The following is a 23,485-nucleotide window of genomic DNA, read 5'->3' on the forward strand; positions in this document are numbered from 1 at the left end:
TTATTGGCTACTGGCTATGAACTTCCTTATTCTACATCATCATGTTCGAATCCATCAGACTTTTGGAGTGATCATCTGTGGGCAAGTATGTTCGTTTGAAAGTCCGGGGGACCTCAGCTGCAAAGTCCGTCGGATAGTCCGCTGGACCAAGTCCGTCAAGAAGTCCGATCGTGTGTACGCGGCATAAGGGTACAAATTGTAGGCCTGCTAACATCCCAACATAGTATACAAGATAAAATGTTGAGTTCATGTGAGGTAGTTGAGGTTCCAGACTTCCAGTGCCAGGCACAAGCTACTCTTGGATACAGAATTGAACAGCACCAGTATTTCCAGGGCCTCTGAAGGAAGGGATAATGCATAGTGCTTTCAGGTGAGCCCAGATATTTCCTCAGGATGTAGGCGGCAGGATAATTTAGGAAAGCTGAGGACACCAAAAAGTGGACCTGAAGTAGCCAATTTTGTATGGTGCAGGATGGTCAGAGGCAGGGAGTGTTCCAGCAGCTGGTGGGCATAGTTTTTCTTTAACATTAGGTAGACAGAGGTCAGAACAAGCTGGAGTCAGTACAAGGTGAGTAAGCACAATTCGCAGCAGGCGTCCATCCTGGTAAAGTGACTACAAGCAGCCACATCTACATATGAAAACACACCAGTGCATGCACTCAATGGCTGCTGGTATTTTTCTGGGGCAACGTCTGGATGCTCCCTGGGATAAAAGGCTAAGCAGTCTGGATGGAGGAATCTCCCCTGCTGGTTGCAATCAGACAGACGAAGTACCTGCAACGGCCTGAATACTAGAACGGTAACTGGCTGCATTCAATTGTATGCAGCTCCTGTTCGGCCGACATTTTTCCACTGGGATCCTTCAATTTTTCATTGAAGTCTGTCAAGCTGAGTGGTGATGACCGGGCCACCCAGGGCTTCCTTTTCTTCCCATTCAGCAGGAATCGGCTGGTGTTCAAGCATGTATGCCCAACTTATGCTTTGCTGGACAGCTGTATACAGAGAGGCCCAAAAAATGTAAACATGAAAAATATACGCATTCAAATGTTATTACTAGATTTATACAAACATCAAAAGGGTAGCTGTATCTCATGTTTGAATTATGCAGTCAGGTGCTTAAAGTGGTCACTATTAGCATCCAGACTTTTGATTTTAGCAGTGTCCACAGGAATTGCTCTGCATGATGTTTTCATTTCTCCCCGTGGTGCAGTTAGTGTAGGTGGTTTTCTAGGGTACACCACATCCTTTAGTGTTCCCCACAGATAGAAATCGAGGGTTGTTAAGTATGGGGAACATGGAGGGAATTCAACAGCACCTCTACATCCTATCCAACGTTCTGGCAGAAGGTCATCAAGATAGGCTCTCACATCTCGGTGGTAGTGAGGTGGTGCGCCATCTTGCTGGAAGTAAAATTGATTATTTTCTTTGACTCTCTCCTGACGATCACACGATGACATCAACAATGGTGCGACTACTGACATCTTTAGGAGAAACATAATACTACACATTGCTTCCATCATTCAATTTTGGTTTTAAGAAAGGGCATAGATAACAACTGTTGAAGTGTGCAGGGGGTGTATGTACAGGGGTCACAGAGGTCGCTATTGCTGTCCATGCAGCCTCCCACAGCTGGATAGGAGGGCGGCGGCATTTAGAGGAACCGATCCCTCCATGTAGCTGGTGAATGCCCACTTCTCGTCCCCTCCCTCCTGCAGACATTCAGGGGCTACAGGAGGGAAATGGAGGGCATTGGTTCCTCTACCTGCCGTTCCTGCTGCCTCACTATTGCTGTCCTGTTGCCCCGGAGCCCTGTGTGCACCTCCTGTGTTTTCCTCTCCCACCTCCTGCCGGCTGCTGCGGGGGGATCTGTCAGGATAGAACGTGGGGAATAGGCTGGTAAATGTGTAATTTACCGACTTTTTCCTTGCCTTTTACAGACTGGAAGATTTGGCTGCTTAATGACCAGGCCATTTTTTTGTGGTCGTGCAAATCTGTACCCAAACAAAATTGACGTCCTTTTTTTCCTACAAATAGAGCTTTCTTTTGGTGTTATTTGATCACCTCTGTGGTTTTTATTTTTTGCGCTATAAACAAAAAAATAAAAACAATATTTTTTACTTTTACAAAAAACGAATTTCTTCCTCAGTTTAGGCCAATATATATTTTTCTACATATTTTTAGTTTAAAAAAAAATAAATAAAATCACAATAAGCGTATATTGATTGCTTTGCATCTACAAACTATGGGAAAAATATATGCCATTTTTATTATTATTATTTTTAATAGTAATGGTGGTGATCTGTGATTTTTAGCGGTACTGCAACAGATCAGACACTTTTGACACATTTTTGGGACCATTGACATTTATACAGCGATCAGTGCTATAAAAATGCACTATTTACTGTGTAAATGTCACTGGCAAGGTTAATAATAGGGAGTGATCAAGGGGTGAAATGTGTGTTCCCTGGGTGTGTTCTAACTGTGAGGGGATAGGACTGACTAGAGGAAGAGACATATTGTTTTTTCCTACTGAAGTAGTCTCTTCACTCCTGACAGAACAGGGACTTGTGTGTTTACACACACACACAATTCCCTGTTCCTGCTCTTGTGCACGTAATCTCGCCCGCCGGCCACATACATTGGTTTCCTCGCCCGGGCAGCGTGTGCGCGCCTTCTATCACCCTTAAAGGTACAGATGTACTCATATAGCGATTCACGCAAACTAACCACTTTGCTGACGTATATCGTCATGAGCCAGTCGGGAAGTGGTTAAAGAACATTGGTACTGATCACTAACTGTTTTTTTTTTCATTCATTCATAGCTGAGGAATAGTGGATTTACTATGCTTCAGTTTATGAGTGAACCCGAAGCTCTGTGCAAAGCTATTCCTGTTCATTTGTTCTGTGCACCTGAAGCTGCAAAGAAAGGGACTGATGAATCTGTCCTCAGTCCCTTATTCTGTCTCAAAAGTAAGATATCAGGGGTCTCTTTAGATTCCTGATATTTCACTAAAGCCCCCCAACAGGAGGTCCCAAAAAAATGTAAAAAATAATCTAAAAAAATTAAAATGGTAAAAAAAACTAAATAAATAATTAAAATGCTAAATAAATAAAACAACAAAAATAAAAAAATACTGTGACCAGTGGCAGAACTAATAGGGTCCCAAAGGTTGCATTTGCGACTGGGCTCTGGTGTTCTGCCACTGTGGGGGGGGGGGACGCCAAGATTGCAGGAAGTTAGCCCGATGTGAGACCGTAACAAAGGGCCCCACAATGGGTGTAAAGGGCCCCACTATCAGTGGGAATGGGACCAGGGGGACCCTTCATGATTTCTTGCATTGGGGCCCTGAAGGTTCTAGTTATGCCTCTGGAAGTGTGCATCTCTGTATTTACAACGCATATAATTTATTACGGAAGCATACAGATTGATAGATTATAGAGATTATCGAAGTACTCATTATTAATATTTTTAATACTATTGCCCCATGACATAATACTGGCACTAGAAATTCAGGCTCTGTGCATGCTTTGGGGGTTTACGCTGCTATCTCATGTCTGTAGCAGGCATAATTCATATTTTTCACTATATGCCAGCTAGTAGGCACACTCTATGTACCCAGTTTAATTGTATCAACACCAGTCACATTCACTTAAAGGCAAAGTGTTACTAAGCAGAGGCTCACATTTCTGGGTAAACAGTTTGGTAATGCCCGACTCTCTCTGCTTTTCTTTGTAGTTTACAGCATGTCTGTGGTAAACAGTCTGTGTTTGCACTTTTGTGACCTGGAGACTTCAATCTTGCCTAAGGATTCAGTCCATTAAACACTAAGCCCCAACTAATTTCTCCTTCTGTCTGTGACATCACCACTTATCAGCCTCTGAAGACACCACTGACTCAAATTCAAAGTCACCTGGAGACAAGCATGGGCTGGTTAAGCTTTCCCATACAAAGCCGAGACAGAATACATACCAGAGGCTACTGCTTCTATATCTGCAAAGGTATTGTATGACTTAAACTATAGAGTATTGTCTGCAATGAATATGTGAAATAAAGTTCCAAAGGTGATCAATGAGAACACTTTCTTTCTCTTTGTCCCTGTGGAACCATACATAAAGCTGCAATAGATACACTAATAAAAGAGATACATTTTAATTTAAAGGGTTAGTTTACCTTTTCATAAAAATTGAAAAGGTGAGCTTTTCCTGCAGCTCTTTCAATGATTATCTTCCACCAACCACAGCAGTCCGAGCATTTGAAAATGCACTATACAGCCAGGAAGCGGTGTAGCATCATAATGCACACAATGGTAACTGGTCATTGGTCAGCACTGGCTATGCTGACCAATGAGAATCTCTCTGAGCCCTTTTTGCAGAAAAGTGTTGTTTCCAAATGGCCAGACTGCTATTTTAGCTAGCATGGAAGAACATCATCGTTATTGAAGGAATAGAGGGCATCTCTCAAATTTGACAAGGTTTGGGTGGATGGATCTCCCCCACCTCAACTGCCTCTGATTAGAGTTAATTGTTTGTTCCTTGTATTTTGGGTTTCCTGTTTTAACGATCACTGGTCTAAGTATTGACCTTGCAGGTCATCCTCTACATCAGTGGTCATCAACCCTGTCCTCAGGACCTACTAACAGACCAGGTTTGCAAGATAACTGAAATACATGACAGGTGATATCATTTGCTGCTCAGTAAATGCAGTATTCTAGTCTTCATTTCCCCAAGGTAATACATAAAACCTGGCCTGTTAGTGGGCCCAGAGGACAGGGTTGATGACCACTGCTCTACATCGTATACAGTATATTAGCTGCTACTTCTAATGTTGGTACTTACTTATCTGTGAAAGAACTTGAGAGGGTCATCTCCTTTCTGTTTACCTTGGAAATTTACCTAATTGGCAATTAAGTTGTTGAGTGTGTCTTGATCTGTACTCTTGGATGGGGATCGCTCTATACTGGCCACAGAACTTTGATGGTTAGCCTTGTAGTGGACTTATTCACTGATTTTCCTTTGTGTAACATGTTTAATTGTAACCCTTTATTAGAATAGAAGGTACCGTATATACTCGAGTATAAGCCGAGATTTTCAGCCTCTTTTTTGAGGCTGAAAGTGCCCCCCTCGGCTTATACTCGAGTCATCGCTGTCTGCCTGCTCGATCAGCGTGTCGAGCAGACAGACAGCGGACATTCTACCATTCAAACGCCGCGCCTCCGCCTTCGCCTGTGATAGGCGGAACACTGAATTTCCCAGCAGCCTGTGTTCCGCCTATCACGGACATCGTCTCATCCTCGTACTACGGACGAGGATGAGACGATGTCCGTGATAGGCGGAACACAGGCTGCTGGGAAATTCAGTGTTCCGCCTATCACAGGCGAAGGCGGAGGCGGAGGCGCGGCGTTTGAATGGTAGAATGTCCGCCGAGGCGCCGACGAAGAGCGGCGATCCTGGCAAGGCACGGGACGGAGGCAAGGCAAGGCACGGCACGGGACGGGACGGAGGCAAGGCACGACACGGGACGGAGGCAAGGCACGGCACGGGACAGAGGCAAGGAGGCAAGGCACGGGACGGAGGCAAGGAGGCAAGGCACGGGACACAGGCTCGGGACACAGGTAGGCTGGACACACACACACACACACACACACACACACACACACACACACACACACACACACACACACACAGGGATGGATGGATACACACACACACAGGGATGGATGGATGGATGGAGACACACACACACAGGGATGGATGGATGGAGACACACACACACAGGGATGGATGGATGGATGGAGACACACACACACACAGGGATGGATGGATGGATGGACACACACACACACAGGGATGGATGGATGGATGGACACACACACACACAGGGATGGATGGACGGACACACAGGGATGGACGGACACACACACAGGGATGGACGGACACACAGGGATGGACGGACACACAGGGATGGACGGACACACAGGGATGGACGGACACACACACAGGGATGGACAGGCATGTCTCACCCTCGGCTTATACACGAGTCAATAAGTTTGCCAGTTTTTTTGGGGGTAAATTGGGGGCCTCGGCTTATATTCGGGTCGGCCTATACTCGAGTATATACGGTAGGTTGTTTGCTATGGTAAATTTACAAAACTGTACATTAAATTATTAAAGCCAACAAGGAAATAATTGAAAGAGTCCATGCTATTTTATTATTTACTTTTAATTTATTTAGTATGATAGTTACCTAAAGTGTAAGTATAGCCAAAACGGTTTTTGCTCATTTTGGAAAGATCAGGGGATAGTTAAAACTCCTATCAGGTTATTTTATGCTGTCTATGTCCCACTGGGGAGCTTTCCTTTCATTTCTTGTCCTGGATGTGAAACAGGAGGGTAATTCTTATCTTAGACAGTCATACCCAGAAGATTTTTTTCCCCATTGGAAAATTTTCACTAACATCCTGCTCTGGTGACACCTTTCTTGTTTTGTATTTCCCCTCACTTTTTTGGTGACAATGGTCACCAGGTCAAATAAAGTGATGAATCTCGCCAGCAATAATAGAGACAGCAATAAAAAAAACTGATCCTTATGTCCCTGACTCTTCCTTACGCTATTCAAAATGAACACAAACGTTAGCCTTTAGATATAATTAACGCTAAACTCTGAGTAAAATCCAAAGCTACCCTTTCAGTGAGGCTCCCCCACATTGCAAGTGGTGTAGTGGTTAGTACTCTCACCTAGCAGTAAGAAAGGGTCGCTGGTTCAAATACCAACCAAGACACTACCTGCCTGTAATTTGCATGTTCTCCCTGTGCCTGCGTGGGTTTCCTCTAGGTACTCCGGTTTCCTCCCACACTCCAAAGACATGCAGGTAGGTTAATTGGCTTCTGTCCAAAATTGGCCCTAGTATATGTATAGGGACATTGGATTGTGGGTTCCTTGAGGGTAGGGACTGATGTGAGTGTGCGATGTACAGGGATAGGGACAATTGTAGACATTCATTCAGGTTGAACTGGATGGACTGGTGTCTTAACCTCCCTGGCGGTACCATTATTTCGGATTTTAGGTGCTAAAAGCGGTACCATTATTTTGCATGAAAATTTGGCGTTTTATATTGTAGTCCTGCAATTCTTAGGAATAACTCTCTTAAATCTGTCCAAACCAGAGTCTAGCAGACATCCCGGGTATGATAAAGTTTGAAAAATTAAATCATAAATTATAATATAATAAATAATTATAAATAATTGTACCAAATAATAATATAACAATAATAAAAATTATTCAATAATGTAATCTAATCAAAAACACTGAAATTTGCCGAGTTGCAGAATTGTCACTGTCATTACTTTTCAGTATTTGATGACGGATCTCCCCACAAATCGCTATCGCTCAATTCTGCGAGTCATTCTAATTTATTATCGCTGTTTTCTAGCTGGTCTAAAATCATTTTTGATGTACAGTGACAGTTTTGGTTGCTATGGGCAATCTCCAGTTTCCAGGCATAAAGAACAGTTTTTACAATATAAAACTGCATGCAGGACACTGGGCAGACCACTAGGGACAACGGGGATGTGAAATATTTACATACAGCAATGTAATCTGTAAGATTACATTATACTGTATGTATACTGTTTATTTCACTTTTTGAATTTGGCGCCGATCTCCGTGCCCGTGCGTCGCAACGCTCGCAGGGCACGGAGATCGCCGATGTGATAGATCGAGCGAGGCACGGCTCGCTCGTACAGCGGGGAGACATCGCTGGATTCGAAGGAGAAGGTAAGGAAACCTCCTCCTGGATCCAGCGACGCTGTCCCGAGTCTGACTCGGGGATACCGCTTTTGGTATAAAAAATCCACCCCGAGTCAGACTCGGGAATACCGTCAGGGGGGTTAATTCAACCTTACTAACTATGAAACTATTAAAAAGCAGTTTCACTTATCCCTAACTCTTGCAGGTCCCCCAAAGACTCTTCTCTTCGCCACTCTGTCGGTCACAGGCCCAGGTGACATCATCACATCTAATGAAGAATCAGCAATCCTGGATTGTAAGCGAGGACACTGAGGAAATGCACTCAAGATAATAGTGCTGGCTGCCAGGGGAGTGAGGAATAGGGCAAATAAAACTGGTTCTTATTGTTCCCCTAGAAAAAAGAGCATTTAACCTATGCATTGGAGGCGGGAGCCACACGGCAAGAGTTACTTTGGATTTCACCCCAGTTTCCAATCTCTTTAGTTATGATGTGCCTTGATGACTTTCAGTTGTCAGTATTTTGGATTTTTGTATGAAGTTATGCCACAAACACAAAGTGAAATTAAAAGAGACGTATGGCTGAAGCTTTTTTGGCAATACTTCTCTTCTGGGTCACAGGAGTACACTTACTTTTGCAGTGTGTTTACACTCTACGGTCCATAGGGGTGAATGGAGGGTCCGATCAGTTCTGCCTGAAAAACTAACAGGCGGCTGATCGGAACCCTTTTGTGAAAGAGGCCTAAGACACAGCCTCTGAACTGTCATTTATATGACTCAATTAGAGCCAATGGGAATCTGCTGATCTGCGTTTGTTGTGTGTTACCAACATGTTAAATGCAGGAAAATAACTCTACAAACTTACTGTATTTCCATTAGTATTTGTTCAGTATCAAATGGACTAAACAGTGTAAATTATACAGCCTATTCCCTAGTGGCCTGTAATAAATATGTTGGGGCTCTAGTAGTACAGCAAAAATGTGCATGGGTCAATGAAGATGTTAAATTGAAAATTCTCACCCTGGTAACTCAGGACTAAAAACTAAAGGGCTTATCAGGTTTGCTTAGAACTGGTGCCTACATGTATTTGTTTTTAAGTACAGGAGCTGATATGCTGTTTGTTCTGCATAAGTAAACCTAGCCTTAATCCGTCCGACATGACCTCATGACCTGCTCTCTGAGCGCCCTTTCCTTTATGCTGGCCCTGTCTTGTGGCCTATCCTGTCCTACAATGGCATGGCATAACAAGAAACTCAGAATCGACAGACGGTAAGTAAATATCTTTCCTTTGCAGTGGGGCTGAGCCTGCACTGCAACAATTAACTGCTCATTTATATGTCTAGAAGATGAGTAACATTTTTCCTTTCCAGATCCTCTGCTGCCCCACCAGACAGAGCTCCTCCAAGCTCTGGCAATTGACTGTTTCTCAGCATTGCCATGTCCAGTGCAGGTCTATGGTCTTTGCAAAAGAATTGATGAAGCCAGATGACCTTAGAACACCAAAGCATGTGGAAGGAGAGGCTGCAGGGACTGGTCTAACAGCTTGGAGAAACATGCAGGAGTGGAGAATCCCCCTAGATTGTACGTTACCTGGAGTTAAGTTTAAGTTGATTCTAAACTCTGGTTTAAAAAAAATATTCACGTATGTATTCTTAACTTAAAAAAGTATCTTCAATTGCTCTCAACCTCTTCCAAATCTCCAATTTTTTTTGCTGTTTTGACATAACTTCTTGTTAGAGGGTGACTATATTCTTCTCCATGGTCCCATTGTATGTAGGAAAGTAGACATCGCCTCCTGCTCCCTCCTGACACGGACTATGAACTTTGGGATGTGTAGTGTGCATAGAGCAGTGCACATGACCGCAACTAACATGCCCTATCTTATGATTAGAATTATAAGTGTGGAAACTATGGAGATGACTCTTTCACTGCCGTTGGCCCCCCTCTGGACCCTATTCCACGGCTGTCTTTTTATTTCTCTATCATGGCATGTGGTGGGTGTCTGGGCCCTCAGGTCAAGATGGTAATGCATAATTGTGACACATGTATATGTATACCTTTTCTTCTTCAAGAAGAATTTTTGATCAATTTTGATACAATACTAGACTGGCAGCTACTGAAGAAGTGGAGTTTTCCATGAAACGCGTTGGGCCACAAAAACAGCATATATGTATATTACTATTACAATGTTTTGTGAATGTATGTATATTACTGTCAGGGCTGGCTTAGCCCTTCCTTCACTGGGCTGGCTGGTCAGCTGTTGGATAATTGCCAGCTCTTATCTCTCTCCATAGTTACCAGCTGTTCCTGATCATGCTCGTCTGACCTGCCTACTTAAAACTGTCCAGCTCACTTCACCTCTGCCTTCACCTTAGTCACATCACAAGAAACCATCTCCTGCGGTTCTGTTTAAAGACTGGCTTTCTGACATCCCTTCTGGCTCCTTATCCTGCTTGCTGTTGCTCTACTTGGATCCCTGACTTCTGACCTGGCTGATTACCCGATCTGGTTATTAAACTCTGGCCTGGCTGACTACTCGCTCCAGTTACTGGACCCTGGCTATGCTCTGACTACGCCTTTTCTATTTACCTTTTTATTTTTATTTAATAAACAAGTGTGATTTAATTGTACTTCTGTCTCGGTCTGATTCATGGTTTCTAACAATTACTATTACAATGCTTTGTGAAACTGAGGATTAAGATTGTATCATGGATCTATTTTATGAACGATTGTACGGTACATTTGTATGTTTTTATACTTAATTGAATAAAGAAAGTATAACTTTTTTAGTTGTGCCTCAAAAATCACATCTTTCACAATACGTTACTAAACATTTACAATGCAGGGGTATGACACTTTACAATTAATTTAGGGTTATCTATCTATCTATCTATCTATCTATCTATCTATCTATCTATCTATCTATCTATCTATCTATCTATCTATCTATCTATCTATCGTTTGTATCTATCTACAATATCTGTCTAGCTATTTACCATATCTATCTTTCTCTCTCTATCTATCTATTATATATCTGTGTATCTATCTATATCATAGTGGCCGTAGTAGAGATATTTAATCAGCTGAGTCCATGGTAAACTGAAAACAGTTTCCACTACCACTAGGCCCTGCACCAGTTCTCTGCATCTGTAATAACTGATTAGCAACTATTGACATCAATGAGACATAAAGTACAAAATGTAGCATATTAGTTCACTGGTAAAGAAGATATCAGGTACAAAGTGAATTGTACAAGTTGTTTTTTGTGAACTATTTCAACTCCAAGTATTGCTTCCTCCACCATGTCAAGGCAAAAGGTATATCTGAGTTCTTTGGATGATAAGAAGGAGCAAAATGTTTACCAAACACAAAAGGTATTTGTTAATAAGTACATTCTCTTCCAAACATATTTTCCTTCCTCCCTTTAACACGCTCTCCGTCTTCCGCATTAACATCCAGTCTGTGAGATGTTTTCAGATACTGTTTATATAGAGGATAAACATTTCAAACGATCGGAAATAACTTAGAAGAAAAACACAGAATCCATCTGGGTAGGGCTCGCAGTGGCTGCAGTAGCTGCCACCCAACTGTCATTTGCAGTGTAATCTGCAACCCTGATCTGCAAAGGGCAGCAACCTACAGCGACCAATCAGATTTCAGTTGTCTGAAGATCTATAAGCGATTAATTCTAATTGGTTCTTATGGGTTATGCTTTCTTTCATGTTGCTAGTTTTTTTAATAGAAAGAAAGACCTGTTGGTGATCTATATCATGAGGATATAAAGACAAGTATAGTGTTGGCAAAGTATACGTGTCTACAGCAAGGTAACTGCCTCACTAGCTTTTGGTTTAGGTGATGCAGTGACTTTGCTAGGGGGGTGCGGTCTGCACCCAGGTCCTGGGAGGGGCTGTACTGATGAGGGGGTGGTTTGTCCTGGGGGCTGTACTGATTGAGGGGGTGGTTTGTCCTGGGGGGCTGTACTGATGGAGGGGTGTTTTGGCTTGGGGGGGCTGTACTGATGGAGGGGATGCTTTGTCCTGAGGGGGCTATACTGATAGGGGGGTGCTTTGTCCTGGAGGGGGCTGTACTAATGAAGGGGGTGCTTTGTCTTGGGGGGCTGTACTGATAAAGGGTGGTAGTTTGTCCTGGGGGAGGGGTCTGTACTAATGGAGGGGGTGCTTTTTCCTGGGGAGAGGGGGCTGTACTAATGGAGGGGTCGTGCTTTGTCCTGGGGGAGGGGTCTGTACTAATGGAGGTGGTACTTTGTCCTGGTGGGGGGGTCTGTACTAATGGAGGTGGTACTTTGTCCTGGGGAGGGGTCTGTACTAATGGAGGGGGGTGCAGAACTAATGTGCAAAACCAAACTCACTCAAAAATACAAACTAAGGATAAGAGAAGCTGTCTACATATACAGTATAAGTGTTCCCACACAGAAAAATTTATGAATAAAAACATGTGGCACTAACTATGAATACTAAATACAAAAAGTGAACAATAAAAAGTATAATAAACACACTCAACAAAAATCACTTCCAAAACCATTCTGCAGCTAGTGTGCTTTAAAAAATCAAGTTACATTTTTTTTCAGCGTAATAAATGTTAATAAACATTCATGATAATAAAGTGCAAACAAAGCTACTTCTGGTCTCAGACGTGATTCCGGTTGGTTGCACTTTCATCACTTTTGGACTATTTATTGCACTTTATTGCTCTGTTTGCACTTCATGAGAATATTGGACCGTATTGGATTTTAATTGCACTATCTGCACTTTTTAAGTACATTTGCACTTTATAGCTTTGTTTGCACTTTATTACCATGAATGTTTATTTGTCATTTATTTCACTGAAGATTTCTTGCATTTGATCTTTTAAAGCACACTAGCTGCAGCACGGTTCTGGAAGTCATTTTTGTTGAGTGTGTTTATCACACCCTTTTTGTTCACTTTTTGTATTTAGTATTCATAGTTAGCGCCACATATGTTTTTTATTCTTTTGTTTGACTCAGCCAGGTGCCCACATTTGCAATGCCGGCGCAGAGGAGAGAAGAAAGAGAGAAATGAGGCTTCGAGCGGCCACATCGCTGGACCGTGGGACAGGTGCATGTGTGTTTATTAAAAGTCAGCAGCTACACCTTTTGTAGCTGCTGACCTTTAATAAACATAGACAAGGGCGGAACTCTGCTTTAAAGTGGAAGAAAAGCCTAACACTAATGCCTCATTTCCACTGAGTGGATCGGTTCGGGTCGGTAGAGTTTGGAAGGGTTAGAATGGTCAAGCCTATTCAGGTGAGCGTTTCCACTGCAAGTCGAACCACCACGGGCCATACAGGGTTTAGAAAAAATGCCTAGCGTGGCCTCACACTGGCAGACGTTTTTATGTCCGACAATCAGTGGAATGTATCGTAGCTCTGCCCTAACCGTACCGGACCATTTTCTATGGCCCCACATCTGAAGCAGGACCCTGAATGGTGCAGTATGGTTCAGTTGTATGGGCCACTTTCATACTGGAAACACTCAAAATAGCGTACTGTACCGATCAGCTCAGTGGAAACGAGGCATATCTATTCTTAAAAATGTTGCCTCCCCCTCCTCTTACCTATCCTGCCTAACCTGTATAAAAAAAGATGTGAATACTTACCTATTTTTATTCCGCTCTGGTCTGGTCATGTGATCCCGCAGCTCCGGCTTCCCTGTTTAGATAAGAAGCTGCTGCAGGGAAGAGGAAGTGTTGACAATGACTAGGCCACGGAAGCTTAGGGCAATGTTACAACTCCAGGAAATCACAGCCGTTGTTGACTACTGCTTGGACTGGAGTTGCAGGTTCACGTGACCATACTAATGCTAGCCATACACCAGTCGAAAAATCGTTCAAACCCGTTTTTGAAAAACTAACGCTTTTTTGTGAGAGCAAATTATATTGCCATCATATAATGTGAATTTTTAAACAATAAATCATTCAATGGACATAAATGAACTGTCCAAATGATAGATTTTCGAACGCTTTTTTGTCTAGTGTGTGTATGATAAACTTTATCATGGTATACACAAAATTCGGCCAGTTCCTGCTGAACTGTTTGGCTGTGTGGAGCCCCCTCTGTTCAACAGAAGCCAGCTGTGAGACTGGGTTCTGATGAACAGTCCTGTTGGAAAACCCACATGACTGTACGAATACAGCCAATGGCTGAAGCACTGATCAGTGTACTCTGATTTATGGGAGTCTCCTCTGTCACAATACAATAGCACGGTGGGGGAGATTCCTGCTTTCACATTGTTTGTGTGGATGTGGAAATCGGTCAATTTGTTTTTGTTCAACCTGCTGGTTGAATGAAAAAAAACAAAATTTTGCTGTGCTTAATGCCGTGCACACACGACCGGACTTTCCGGCAGACTAGGTCCGACAGGATCAGTCCGTCGGACAATCTGATCGTGTGTGAGCTAGTCCGATCATTTTTCAGGGAAATAATCAGACGGACCAAGAAATAAAACATGTTTCAAATCTTTCCGACTGACTCAAGTCAGGTCGAAAAATGTACCAAATACAACGCAAGGACAGCTACTGGCTACTGACTATTGAACTTCCTTGTTTAGTCCCATCTTACATCATCACGTTCAAACCGAACGGACTTTCGAACGGACTTAGCCCGCTTGTGTGTGGCCAAGTCCGTTCGTTAAGTCCGTCGGACCTCTACTGAAAGTCCGTAGGGAAGACCATCGGACCTAGTCCATCGAAAAGTCCGGTCATGTGTACGCGGCATCAGATGCATTTCCTGTGCGTTTATGGTGTGATTTTGCCTTGCCTGCACCTGTGAAAAATGGACAAGTGATGCAAAAAAGCATTGCATTTTTTACCGTAATTTTGCCACAGTTTTCATTTCATTTGAATAGGAATGTGCGTTTTTGGTGCACTTTTTGGTGCAGTTTTCAAAACTGCACCAAAGATGCAGCATGCAGGACTTTTCAAATGCACCGCACCCATAGCACAGGACTGAAAAAGCCCACAGGATTTAAAGGGAAACATTTTTTTTGCGTTTTTCTTGCAAGGTAAAAACACAGGAACGCAGTGTGAAAGGGGCCTTAGGTTTTTCTTCCATTTTAAGCTTCCTATCTCATATGCATGCATAGACATTGTAGGGTCAACTTTAGACAGGATAAAACTACTACCAGCATGTCTTTGTAGAGAGGGAGGAAAACTGGAGTACCTGGACGAAGCCTACAAAAGCACAGGGAGGACCAACGAAAACCCTGTTCATGTGTCATGGTTAGGATTTAAACTTCTATTGATTTATTATTTATTTATTTTATTACAGGTACTTATATAGCGTCATCAATTCACTTCAAATCGCTATTAAATCAGCACTTTCAACATATATTGCACATTCACATCAGTCCCTGCCCCCATGGAGCTTACAATCTAAGGTCCCTAACTCACATTCATACATACATATACTGGAGCACATTTAGACTGGAGCCAAATAACCTACCAGCATGTTTTTCGAGTGTGGGAGGAAATCGGAGTACCCTGAGAAAACCCACACAGACACAGGAAGAACCGTGCATGGGATTCAGACTGACAACCCTAGTGCTGCCAGTCGAAAGTATGTTTTTTTTCTGTTTTTCTTTGTCTGATGACTTGATTTGTTTTGGTGTTTTTCTTCCTTTCTGATGATTTACCCATATCATTGCTTCCTGCAAATGACTCCTTCTATTGATGGTTTATTGTGCACTATCCAATAAAGGTAATGCTGTCAGCCACCAGAGACAGAAACCTAGTCCACACCTCTGGGATCAGCTAAGTGAGTCTGAGACAATGGAGTTGATTTACTAAAAGCAAATATCTTAAAGTGTAATGCCCTGTAAACACGACCGTTTTTTCCCTCGGAATAAACTCTGAAGGTTTTTCCGATGGAGTTCCGATGGAATTCCGCTCAAACTGTCTTGCGTACACAAGATCACACCAAAGTCCGACCGTCAAAAACGCGGTGACGTACAGCACGTACGACGTGACTAGAAAAAGGAAGTTCACCAGCCAGTAGCCAATAGCTTCCGTCTTGTACTTGTTTCAGAGCATGCGTTGTTTTTGGTCCGTCGGAACAGCATACAGACGAGCGGTTTTCCCGATAGGAATTGGTTCCATCAGAAATATATAGAACATGTTCTATTTCTAGGTCCATCAGAATTTTCATTAAAAAAAAGTTCAATGAGTCACACTCACGATCAGAATATACGATGAAAAGCTTCTGACTTTTTCTGTCAGACATTCTGCTGGTGTGTATGCAGCATCAGTCCACTCCAACACTAAAATCCCTGCAGCTACAGACATCCACATTCTAACATTAACCTATCTAGCCCTATAAAGAAGAAATCAGTAAACATACCTTTCTTAAAGCCAATCCGATCCGATCTCCAGTGACGGAAGCTCTGCAGAGGACACGGCCGACAACGGCTGCGAAATGAATGGAGTTACTATGGGCTTCCGTTGTCGGCTGTGTCCTCTACACCCACCTCCACAGCGAAGCTGCGGCTGACAGCTCATCGTGAGATCGGGTCGGATCAGCTTCAGAAAAGATATGTAAATGGATTTCCTCTTTACAGGGCTAGATAGGTTAGTGTTAGGTCGTGGATGTCTGTAGATGCAGGGATTTTAGTGTTCGGGTCTACTTTAAGTTTAAAAGGAAAAATTTCCCCAGAGCTTAGAAAATGTGGTGAAATATCACTTTGCCAAGAATACCCAATCATGTGTAAGAAAAAAAAATTGCATTTTTACTTGCACATGATTGGATGATGGACATCAGCTCCTTATTCATTAAGCTTTGGTGCCAATTCCCTTCCAGGGTGAAGAGCCTATCTGCCTTTTGTAAATCAACCTTAAATACACAAAATGAATGGAATCAGCTAAATGGCTATGTTTAACCACTTCAATACAGGGCACTTAAACACCTTCCTACCCAGACCAATTTTGAGCTTTCAGCGCTGTTGCACTTTGAATGACAATTGCGCGGTCATGCTACACTGTACCCAAATGAAATTTTTATTATTTTTTTTCCCACAAATAGAGCTTTCTTTTCGTGGTATTTGATCGCCTCTACGGTTTTTATTTTTTGCGCTACAAATAAAAAAATACAGAAAATTTTGAAAAAAAATATGTTTTTTTTTGTTTCAGTTTCAAAACTTTGTAAATAAGTATGTTTTCTCCTTCACTGATGGGCACTGATGGGGCTACACTGATGGGCACTGATAAGGCGGCACTGATGGGCACCAATGATGTGGCACCAATGAAGTGGCACTGATGGGGTGGCATTGATGGACACTGATATGTGGCACTGATAGGTGGCACTGATAGGCGGCACTGATGGGTGGTACTGATGGATGACACGGATGGGCACTAATAGGTGGCACAAATTGGCACTGATATCTGGCACGGATTGGCAAGGGTGGGCGGCACAGATGGGCATGGATAGGCGGCACAGATGGGCATGGGTGGGCACTGATAGGCAGCACGGATGGGCACTGATAGGCGGCACAGGTGGGCACTGATAGGCGGCACAGGTGGGCACTGATAGGCGGCACAGGTGGGCACTCATAGGCGGCATTGTATTATGTTATACTGTACTAATGGATGCCAACAGTGCCAAACAATAATGCATGCCAATCAGTGATGCCCATTGTGGGCACTGATTGGCATCCATTATGGGCACTGATTGGCATCCATTGTGGCACTGACTGGCATCCCTGGTGGTCTAGGGAGGACTACCCTTTGCTGGGCATCCCTGGTGGTCTGATGGCGTCCCTGGTGGTCCAGTGTGGGCATCCTCGGGGGGGCTGTGCTGATAATCGATCAGCACAGTCCCCCCCTGTCAGAGGAGCAGCCGATCGGCTCTCCTCTACTCGCGTCTGACAGACGCGAATGAGGAAAAGCCGATCACCGGCTCTTCCTATTTACACTGTGATCAGCCGTGATTGGACACGGCTAATCACGTGGTAAAGAGTCTCCGTCGGAGACTCATTACCGAGATCGTAGTTGCCGGGTGTCAGACTGACACCCCGCAACAATGATCGCCGCGATGCTCACCCCCGGGGGCGCGCAGCGGCTCATAATCCTGATCACGTCATATGACGTCCGATCAGGATTATGCAACCACTTTGCCACCGTCAATTGCCTATAGGGCGGGCGGCAAGTGGTTAATTAGTGGCTATCTACAAGTATTAAGGCCTGATTCACACCTATGCAGGTTGCAGTTTGCATATTCCAGATGCATTTTGCATTTTTTCAATACACATTTTTGATCCATTGAAGTCTATGGAAGCAAAAACCAGAAAAAAATCCCTGGCTTTTTCCATAAAATGCACAAGTGTGAACTACATCTATAGGAAACCATGGTAAATGGGCTGCAGTGTGTTTCTGCAAAACTGAAAATGCACTAAAAAATGCATAGGCGTGAACCAGGCCTAAAAGCTCTTTTTATTGTTTTGGCATATTTAAGATGGCCATACATTATACAATTTTCTTATTCAATTTCCTTTAGATTTACCTTCAACTATGAAGTACAAGGGCCTGCCTGATTGGCAGACAAATATAAAGTGTTGAGGTTTGACCTCATATTATATGGTTTTGGTAAATCAGTAAAATTGTATGTATGGCCAGCCTTAGTTTTAAAGTGGTTGTAAACCCTGCCTAGTGACTTTTAAAGTGGAAGTAAACTCCCCTATCGTTTTCAGCTAAGGAAGCTGCCATCTTTGCCTCTGTTTAATCTTCAACTGCTATGGTGCTGCATATGTGATTTGTTATGACACCAGCCATTGGATGGTTTGATAGTTCGGCTGAGAGCACAGCCAATGTGCAGTTAGCGTGCCTTTTTTTAAACTGTTTAAATCTATGGGTTTACTTCCACTTTAACTAAAGGTAAACCTAGAATAATGCTTACCTATGGATAGTGGAAATATCTCCTAGGGCTGATGATGTAATCCTCGCATGAGCTGTGAAGAAACAGACCACTGTGCCGTTTCTTCCCCCAGCGTGTGCCATTACTGACGGCTCCCGCGTGCGAGTGTCGTCACGCGGCTCCGGCCAGTCACACAGCTGGAGTCCGCAGTCCCCAGAAAGAAGAGGGGCGAAGATGGACGCAGCCTGCACAGGGGACAGCGATGGAGTCATTTGCAGGTAAGTGTCTCATAATGGGCTAGCATGCGATGCATACTAGCCCATTATGATTTTAATTTGCAGGCTTTGCAGGGAGAAAAAAAGGAAGTAAAACCCATCAGGGTTTACTTCTTCTTTAAAGGAAGAATAGTTAAAAATCTGATAATGTTTTGACAGGCGACTGAATACAATTTCACAAACATATTACACACATGATTGCGTTACAACCTAAATCCCCCACGATTGCATAGGGGTTTTAAATTGAAATGCTGCATTCTGTACATGTACGCCTGTGAAAAGCTGTCAGTACATACACTGTGCTTAGCACTGATGTATAAAAAAAATGCCAGCCTGCAGATTCCAAATCCCAGGCAGCTGACAGCACAGAAACACAACATCCCTTATACAAACAGGCTCTGTCAGAGTCATCCTGTGGCTGTCACACTCATCCAATCAGAAAATGATCACCTCTGGATGGCTACAGGCCTGCAGCACATTCCTCCAAGGTGGAAGAGTCTGCAAGTAGTCACAAACTTTCATTTATTACTTTTCCCTTCATGACTGACAGCATAATAACAAGTTAATATATGTGCTTAATATTTAAGAGAATAAGCATATCCTGTACAGAAACTGTTCTACTATTTTAAATAACCAGTTTCTCTGGATGGTAGAATAAATTAAATTAATTAATTTTTCATTTTTTGGGATAAAGATTTTACATTAATGAATAAAAGTTGATCATTGTAAACACCCCTGTCAGTGGTAAATGGTTTGTCTCATCCCTCTAACTGCCATTTTTGCTAAAGATCTTTTGTTAAAGGAAGTTAAAAAATAAAATAAAAGATTTACTGGTTGATTCCCCAGGAGGAAAAAAAAAAAGGAAAAAGCCTAAAAAATAAAAAATACAAATGCAGCTACTACATCTAACTTCTGATATGATGCAATATATTACATATTTGGTTTTGGATTTAAAGCGTGATCACATTACATATGCAATTTACAATCAGATTGTAGTGTGTATGGATTTACAATGATTTACGGCTATCTTATTTGAATGCAAGTAAAAAAAAAAAAAAAAAGGATCAAAGCCTTATTGAAGAATGAGGTGACACAAGTCCAAATGTCCCCGAGTGCATATTTTCACCCCAGATGACACCAGCTTGGCCAGAGTCGCCTGGCTGGAACTCATAGGAAGTTTTCCTTCAGTCTGAGGACATTGCATGAAGTCTGATTAGTCCAGCCAAAGCATGGCATAAAATCACATCATGTTCCCAAATGACTGCAAACTCAATGTTATTATCACTACTACCAGGCATAGAAGATGCATGACCTTGTATAACTCTGTAACACGCCGTGCTTGTATTAACCTTATAATAACTTTATAATAAGTATAGAATAAGACATGCAAAGTGTGTGACTCACCTGTACGGTGTGTTGGGAGGTCCCCTGAGGTAAAGGTGATGTTTGTACTCCTAGTAGTAGGCACATGGCAGACAGGATAATGAGGTGATGCATTCTCAGAGCGGAGCACAGGTTGTATGAGGGAGGTAGTAGTAGTAGTATTAGTAGTAGTAGTTACTACTGTCTATGGCAGCAGACTCTTTGTTCTACTTTCTTTGTGTCTCTCTTTCTCTGCCTGAGTGTTTCTCTCTCTTTCCTGTGTGTATGTGTGGAGGAGCTGCCTGGTGCCTGTCAGTGAGTAGAGAATCCCTGCTGGGGATTTATACTCCTCTGTGCCTTTTGTTCTCTCCCTTCACTTTTATGGCCTGAAGTGACACATCTGAGCAGCAGCATCACGTGCTAAATATTTGGGAAGGAGACAGAGGGGGGGAGAGAGAGAGGTTGACTAAGGAGAGGGGTACAGTTGGAAAGGAAGAAAGGAGGGTTGATGTTGCTGTCAAGAAAAAAAAATATATATCATTTTTTAACAGAAAGTTTATATTGTGTTAATTTATCTTGGCAACTTCACATTGAAAAGAAACACAAAAAGCACTTCAAGATAGGCATATATATATTATACACACACACACACACAGTATATACTACTGGTCGGAAGTTGTAGAACACCCCCTTTTTTCCAGTTTTCATGGAAATGTAAACAGTTCATGTCCGGTGAATACCCACCCTGAAATGGCACAAAGGTAAGCGGTAAACTGCCAGAGGTGAAAAAAAAAAAAAAAGTTTAGGTTAACAGAAACTGAAAAATAATGTACATTTCAAAGTTATAGAAAAAGACCTTTTATCAAGGAAGATGTAATGGGTGCAACATGTTATACTTACCTGCGCTGTGCAGTGGTTTTGCATACTGCATCGATGGGCATAGATGAGGTGGCATTGATGGGCACTGATGAGGCTGAACTGATGGGCATTGATATGCTGCATTGTTGGACACTGATGAGGCTGTATTGATTGGCACTGATGGCAAGAGTGAGGCTGCATTCATGGGCACTGATGGGCTGCATTGATGGGCACTAATAGGCACTGACAGGCTGCATTGATGGGGACTGATGAGGCTGCACTGATGAGGCTGCATTGATGGGCACTGGTGAGGCTGCACTGATGGGCACTGATGAGGCTGAATTGATGGGCACTGATGAGACTGCACTGATGGGCATTGATAGGCTGAGCTTGTGGGCACTGATGAGGCTGGACTGATGGGCACTGCTGATGAGGCTGCACTGGTGGGCAGTGATATGCTGTGCTGATGGGTAGTGATAGGCTGCATTGATAGGCACAGATGAGGCGGCACTGATGAGGCTGCACTGATGGGCACTGATAGGCTGCACTGAAAAATGTGTTGTTGTTAATATTTCGTTTTGTATCTTGCTTCTGCATAAAACATTTAACAATGTAATTTCATGAGATCATTTATAAGGGCATGTTTAGGGGTGGAATTAGGGGGAGAGCAGGTTAGGGGATTGGGTAGAGCAACTCACGGCGAGTAACTCTTAAGCCCTGGCTAGTAGCTCAGGACTTGAAATTTTAAAACCTTGCACTAAGATATGGATACAATTTCCTTCCAAAGTGAACAACCTATTTACCTTTAATAAATCAACCCCCACGAATGCAGTGGCTACCTTTGGGACTATATATACATGGGCTGGGGAAAGTATCAATGGACTACAAGTGTGATGATGTCACCGGACTTGTGCTTCATTGAAAACTATGAGTCCTTCTGCTATGTTGGCAGATAGGGATGAGCCCGATGTTCGAGTCGAACATCCGGTGTTTGCCGAATAGCGTTCACGGCATATTCGAAAAACCACGGAACACCCTTTAAAAGTCTATGGGAGAAATCAAAAGTGCTAATTTTAAAGGCAAGGTATTGTCATAAAAAGTGTTTGGGGACCTGGGTCCTGCCCCAGGGGACATGTATCACTGCAAAAAAAAGTTTTAAAAACTGCAGTTTTTTTGAGAGCAGTGATCATAATAATGCTTAATGCTTAAAGTGAAACAATAAAAGTGAAATATTCCTTTAAATTTCATACCTAGGGGTGTCTATAGTATGCTTGTAAAGTGGCACATTTTTCCCCATGTTTAGAACAGTCAGAGAGCAAAAGGACATTTCTAAAGGAAGAGAGTCATTTAAAAGTACTCGCAACTATAATGAATTGTCGGTCCTGGCAATACACATAAAAGTAATTGAAAAAAATTGGCATGGGATTCCCCCACAGTCCATGGATATTAAGGGGAACCCCACGCCAAAATTAAAAAAAAAAATAGCATGGAGGTCCCCCCAAAAATCCATACCAGACCCTTATCCGAGCGCACAACCTGGCAGGCCACAGGAAAAGAGGGGGGGCGAGAGAGCACCCCCCCTCCTGAACCATACCAGGCCACATGCCCTCAACATGGGGACGGTGCTTTGGTGTAGCCAAAGCACCGTGTCCCCATGTTGATGGGAGCAAAGGCCTCATCCCCACAACCCTTGCCCGGTGGTTGGGGAGGGTCTTCAGGGGGGCTTATCAGAATCTGGAAACCCCCTTTAACAAGGGGACCCCCAGATCCCAGCTTTCCCTGTGTGAAATGGTAACGGGGTACGAATGTACCCCTACCATTTCACAAAAAAGTGTGAAAATGGTAAAAATGACAAGACACAGCTTGGACAAGTCCTTTATTAAAAAATTAAAAATATAACTGTCCCACAAAGTCTTCTTCTTCTTCTCTTGCTCTGCCAATGGACCGAAAAAGGAAAAAAAAAATGTGACCGACCCGCCTCCATGGGAGACTCCCTGCCGCATGACGCGTCTTCGCTTTGACAGCTTTTCTAACTGAGGGCAGGGCCACAGTGAGGGCCCTGCCCTCAGTTATAAAAGAACTGTTAAAGCAAAGACGTAGTGGAGCAAGAGAAGAAGACTTTGTGGGACAGTTTTATTTTTTTATTTTTTAATAAAGGACTTGTCCCAGGCCGTGTCTTGTCATTTTTACGATTTTCACACTTTTTTTGTGAAATGGTAGGGGTACATTACCCCGTTACCATTTCACACAGGGGGAGGCCGGGATCTACCCCAAAGCACCCTCCACCACATGTTGAGGGCATATGGCTTGGTACAGTTCGGGGGGGGGGGGGGGGCGCTCTCTCTTCCCCCTCTTTTCCTGTTGGCCT

General features: G+C 43.1%; 1 protein-coding gene across 1 annotated transcript in view; it reads right to left on the reverse strand.

Moving 5' to 3' along the window:
• The window catches only part of MMP11 (matrix metallopeptidase 11), a 50,272-nt gene extending 29,669 nt beyond the window's left edge, over positions 1-20,603 (reverse strand). The window contains exon 1 of the mRNA XM_077461591.1: positions 20,302-20,603. Within this exon, the coding sequence (XP_077317717.1) occupies positions 20,302-20,394 (93 nt within the window). The 5' untranslated portion in view covers positions 20,395-20,603. The remainder of the gene's footprint in view (positions 1-20,301) is intronic.
• Positions 20,604-23,485: the final 2,882 nt, after the last annotated feature.

The sequence above is a fragment of the Lithobates pipiens genome, unplaced genomic scaffold, assembly GCF_037356315.1.
Source record: "Lithobates pipiens isolate NorthernLeopardFrog02 unplaced genomic scaffold, aLitPip1_a1.2 Scaffold_3, whole genome shotgun sequence".
In the NCBI taxonomy this organism is placed as follows: domain Eukaryota; kingdom Metazoa; phylum Chordata; class Amphibia; order Anura; family Ranidae; genus Lithobates; species Lithobates pipiens.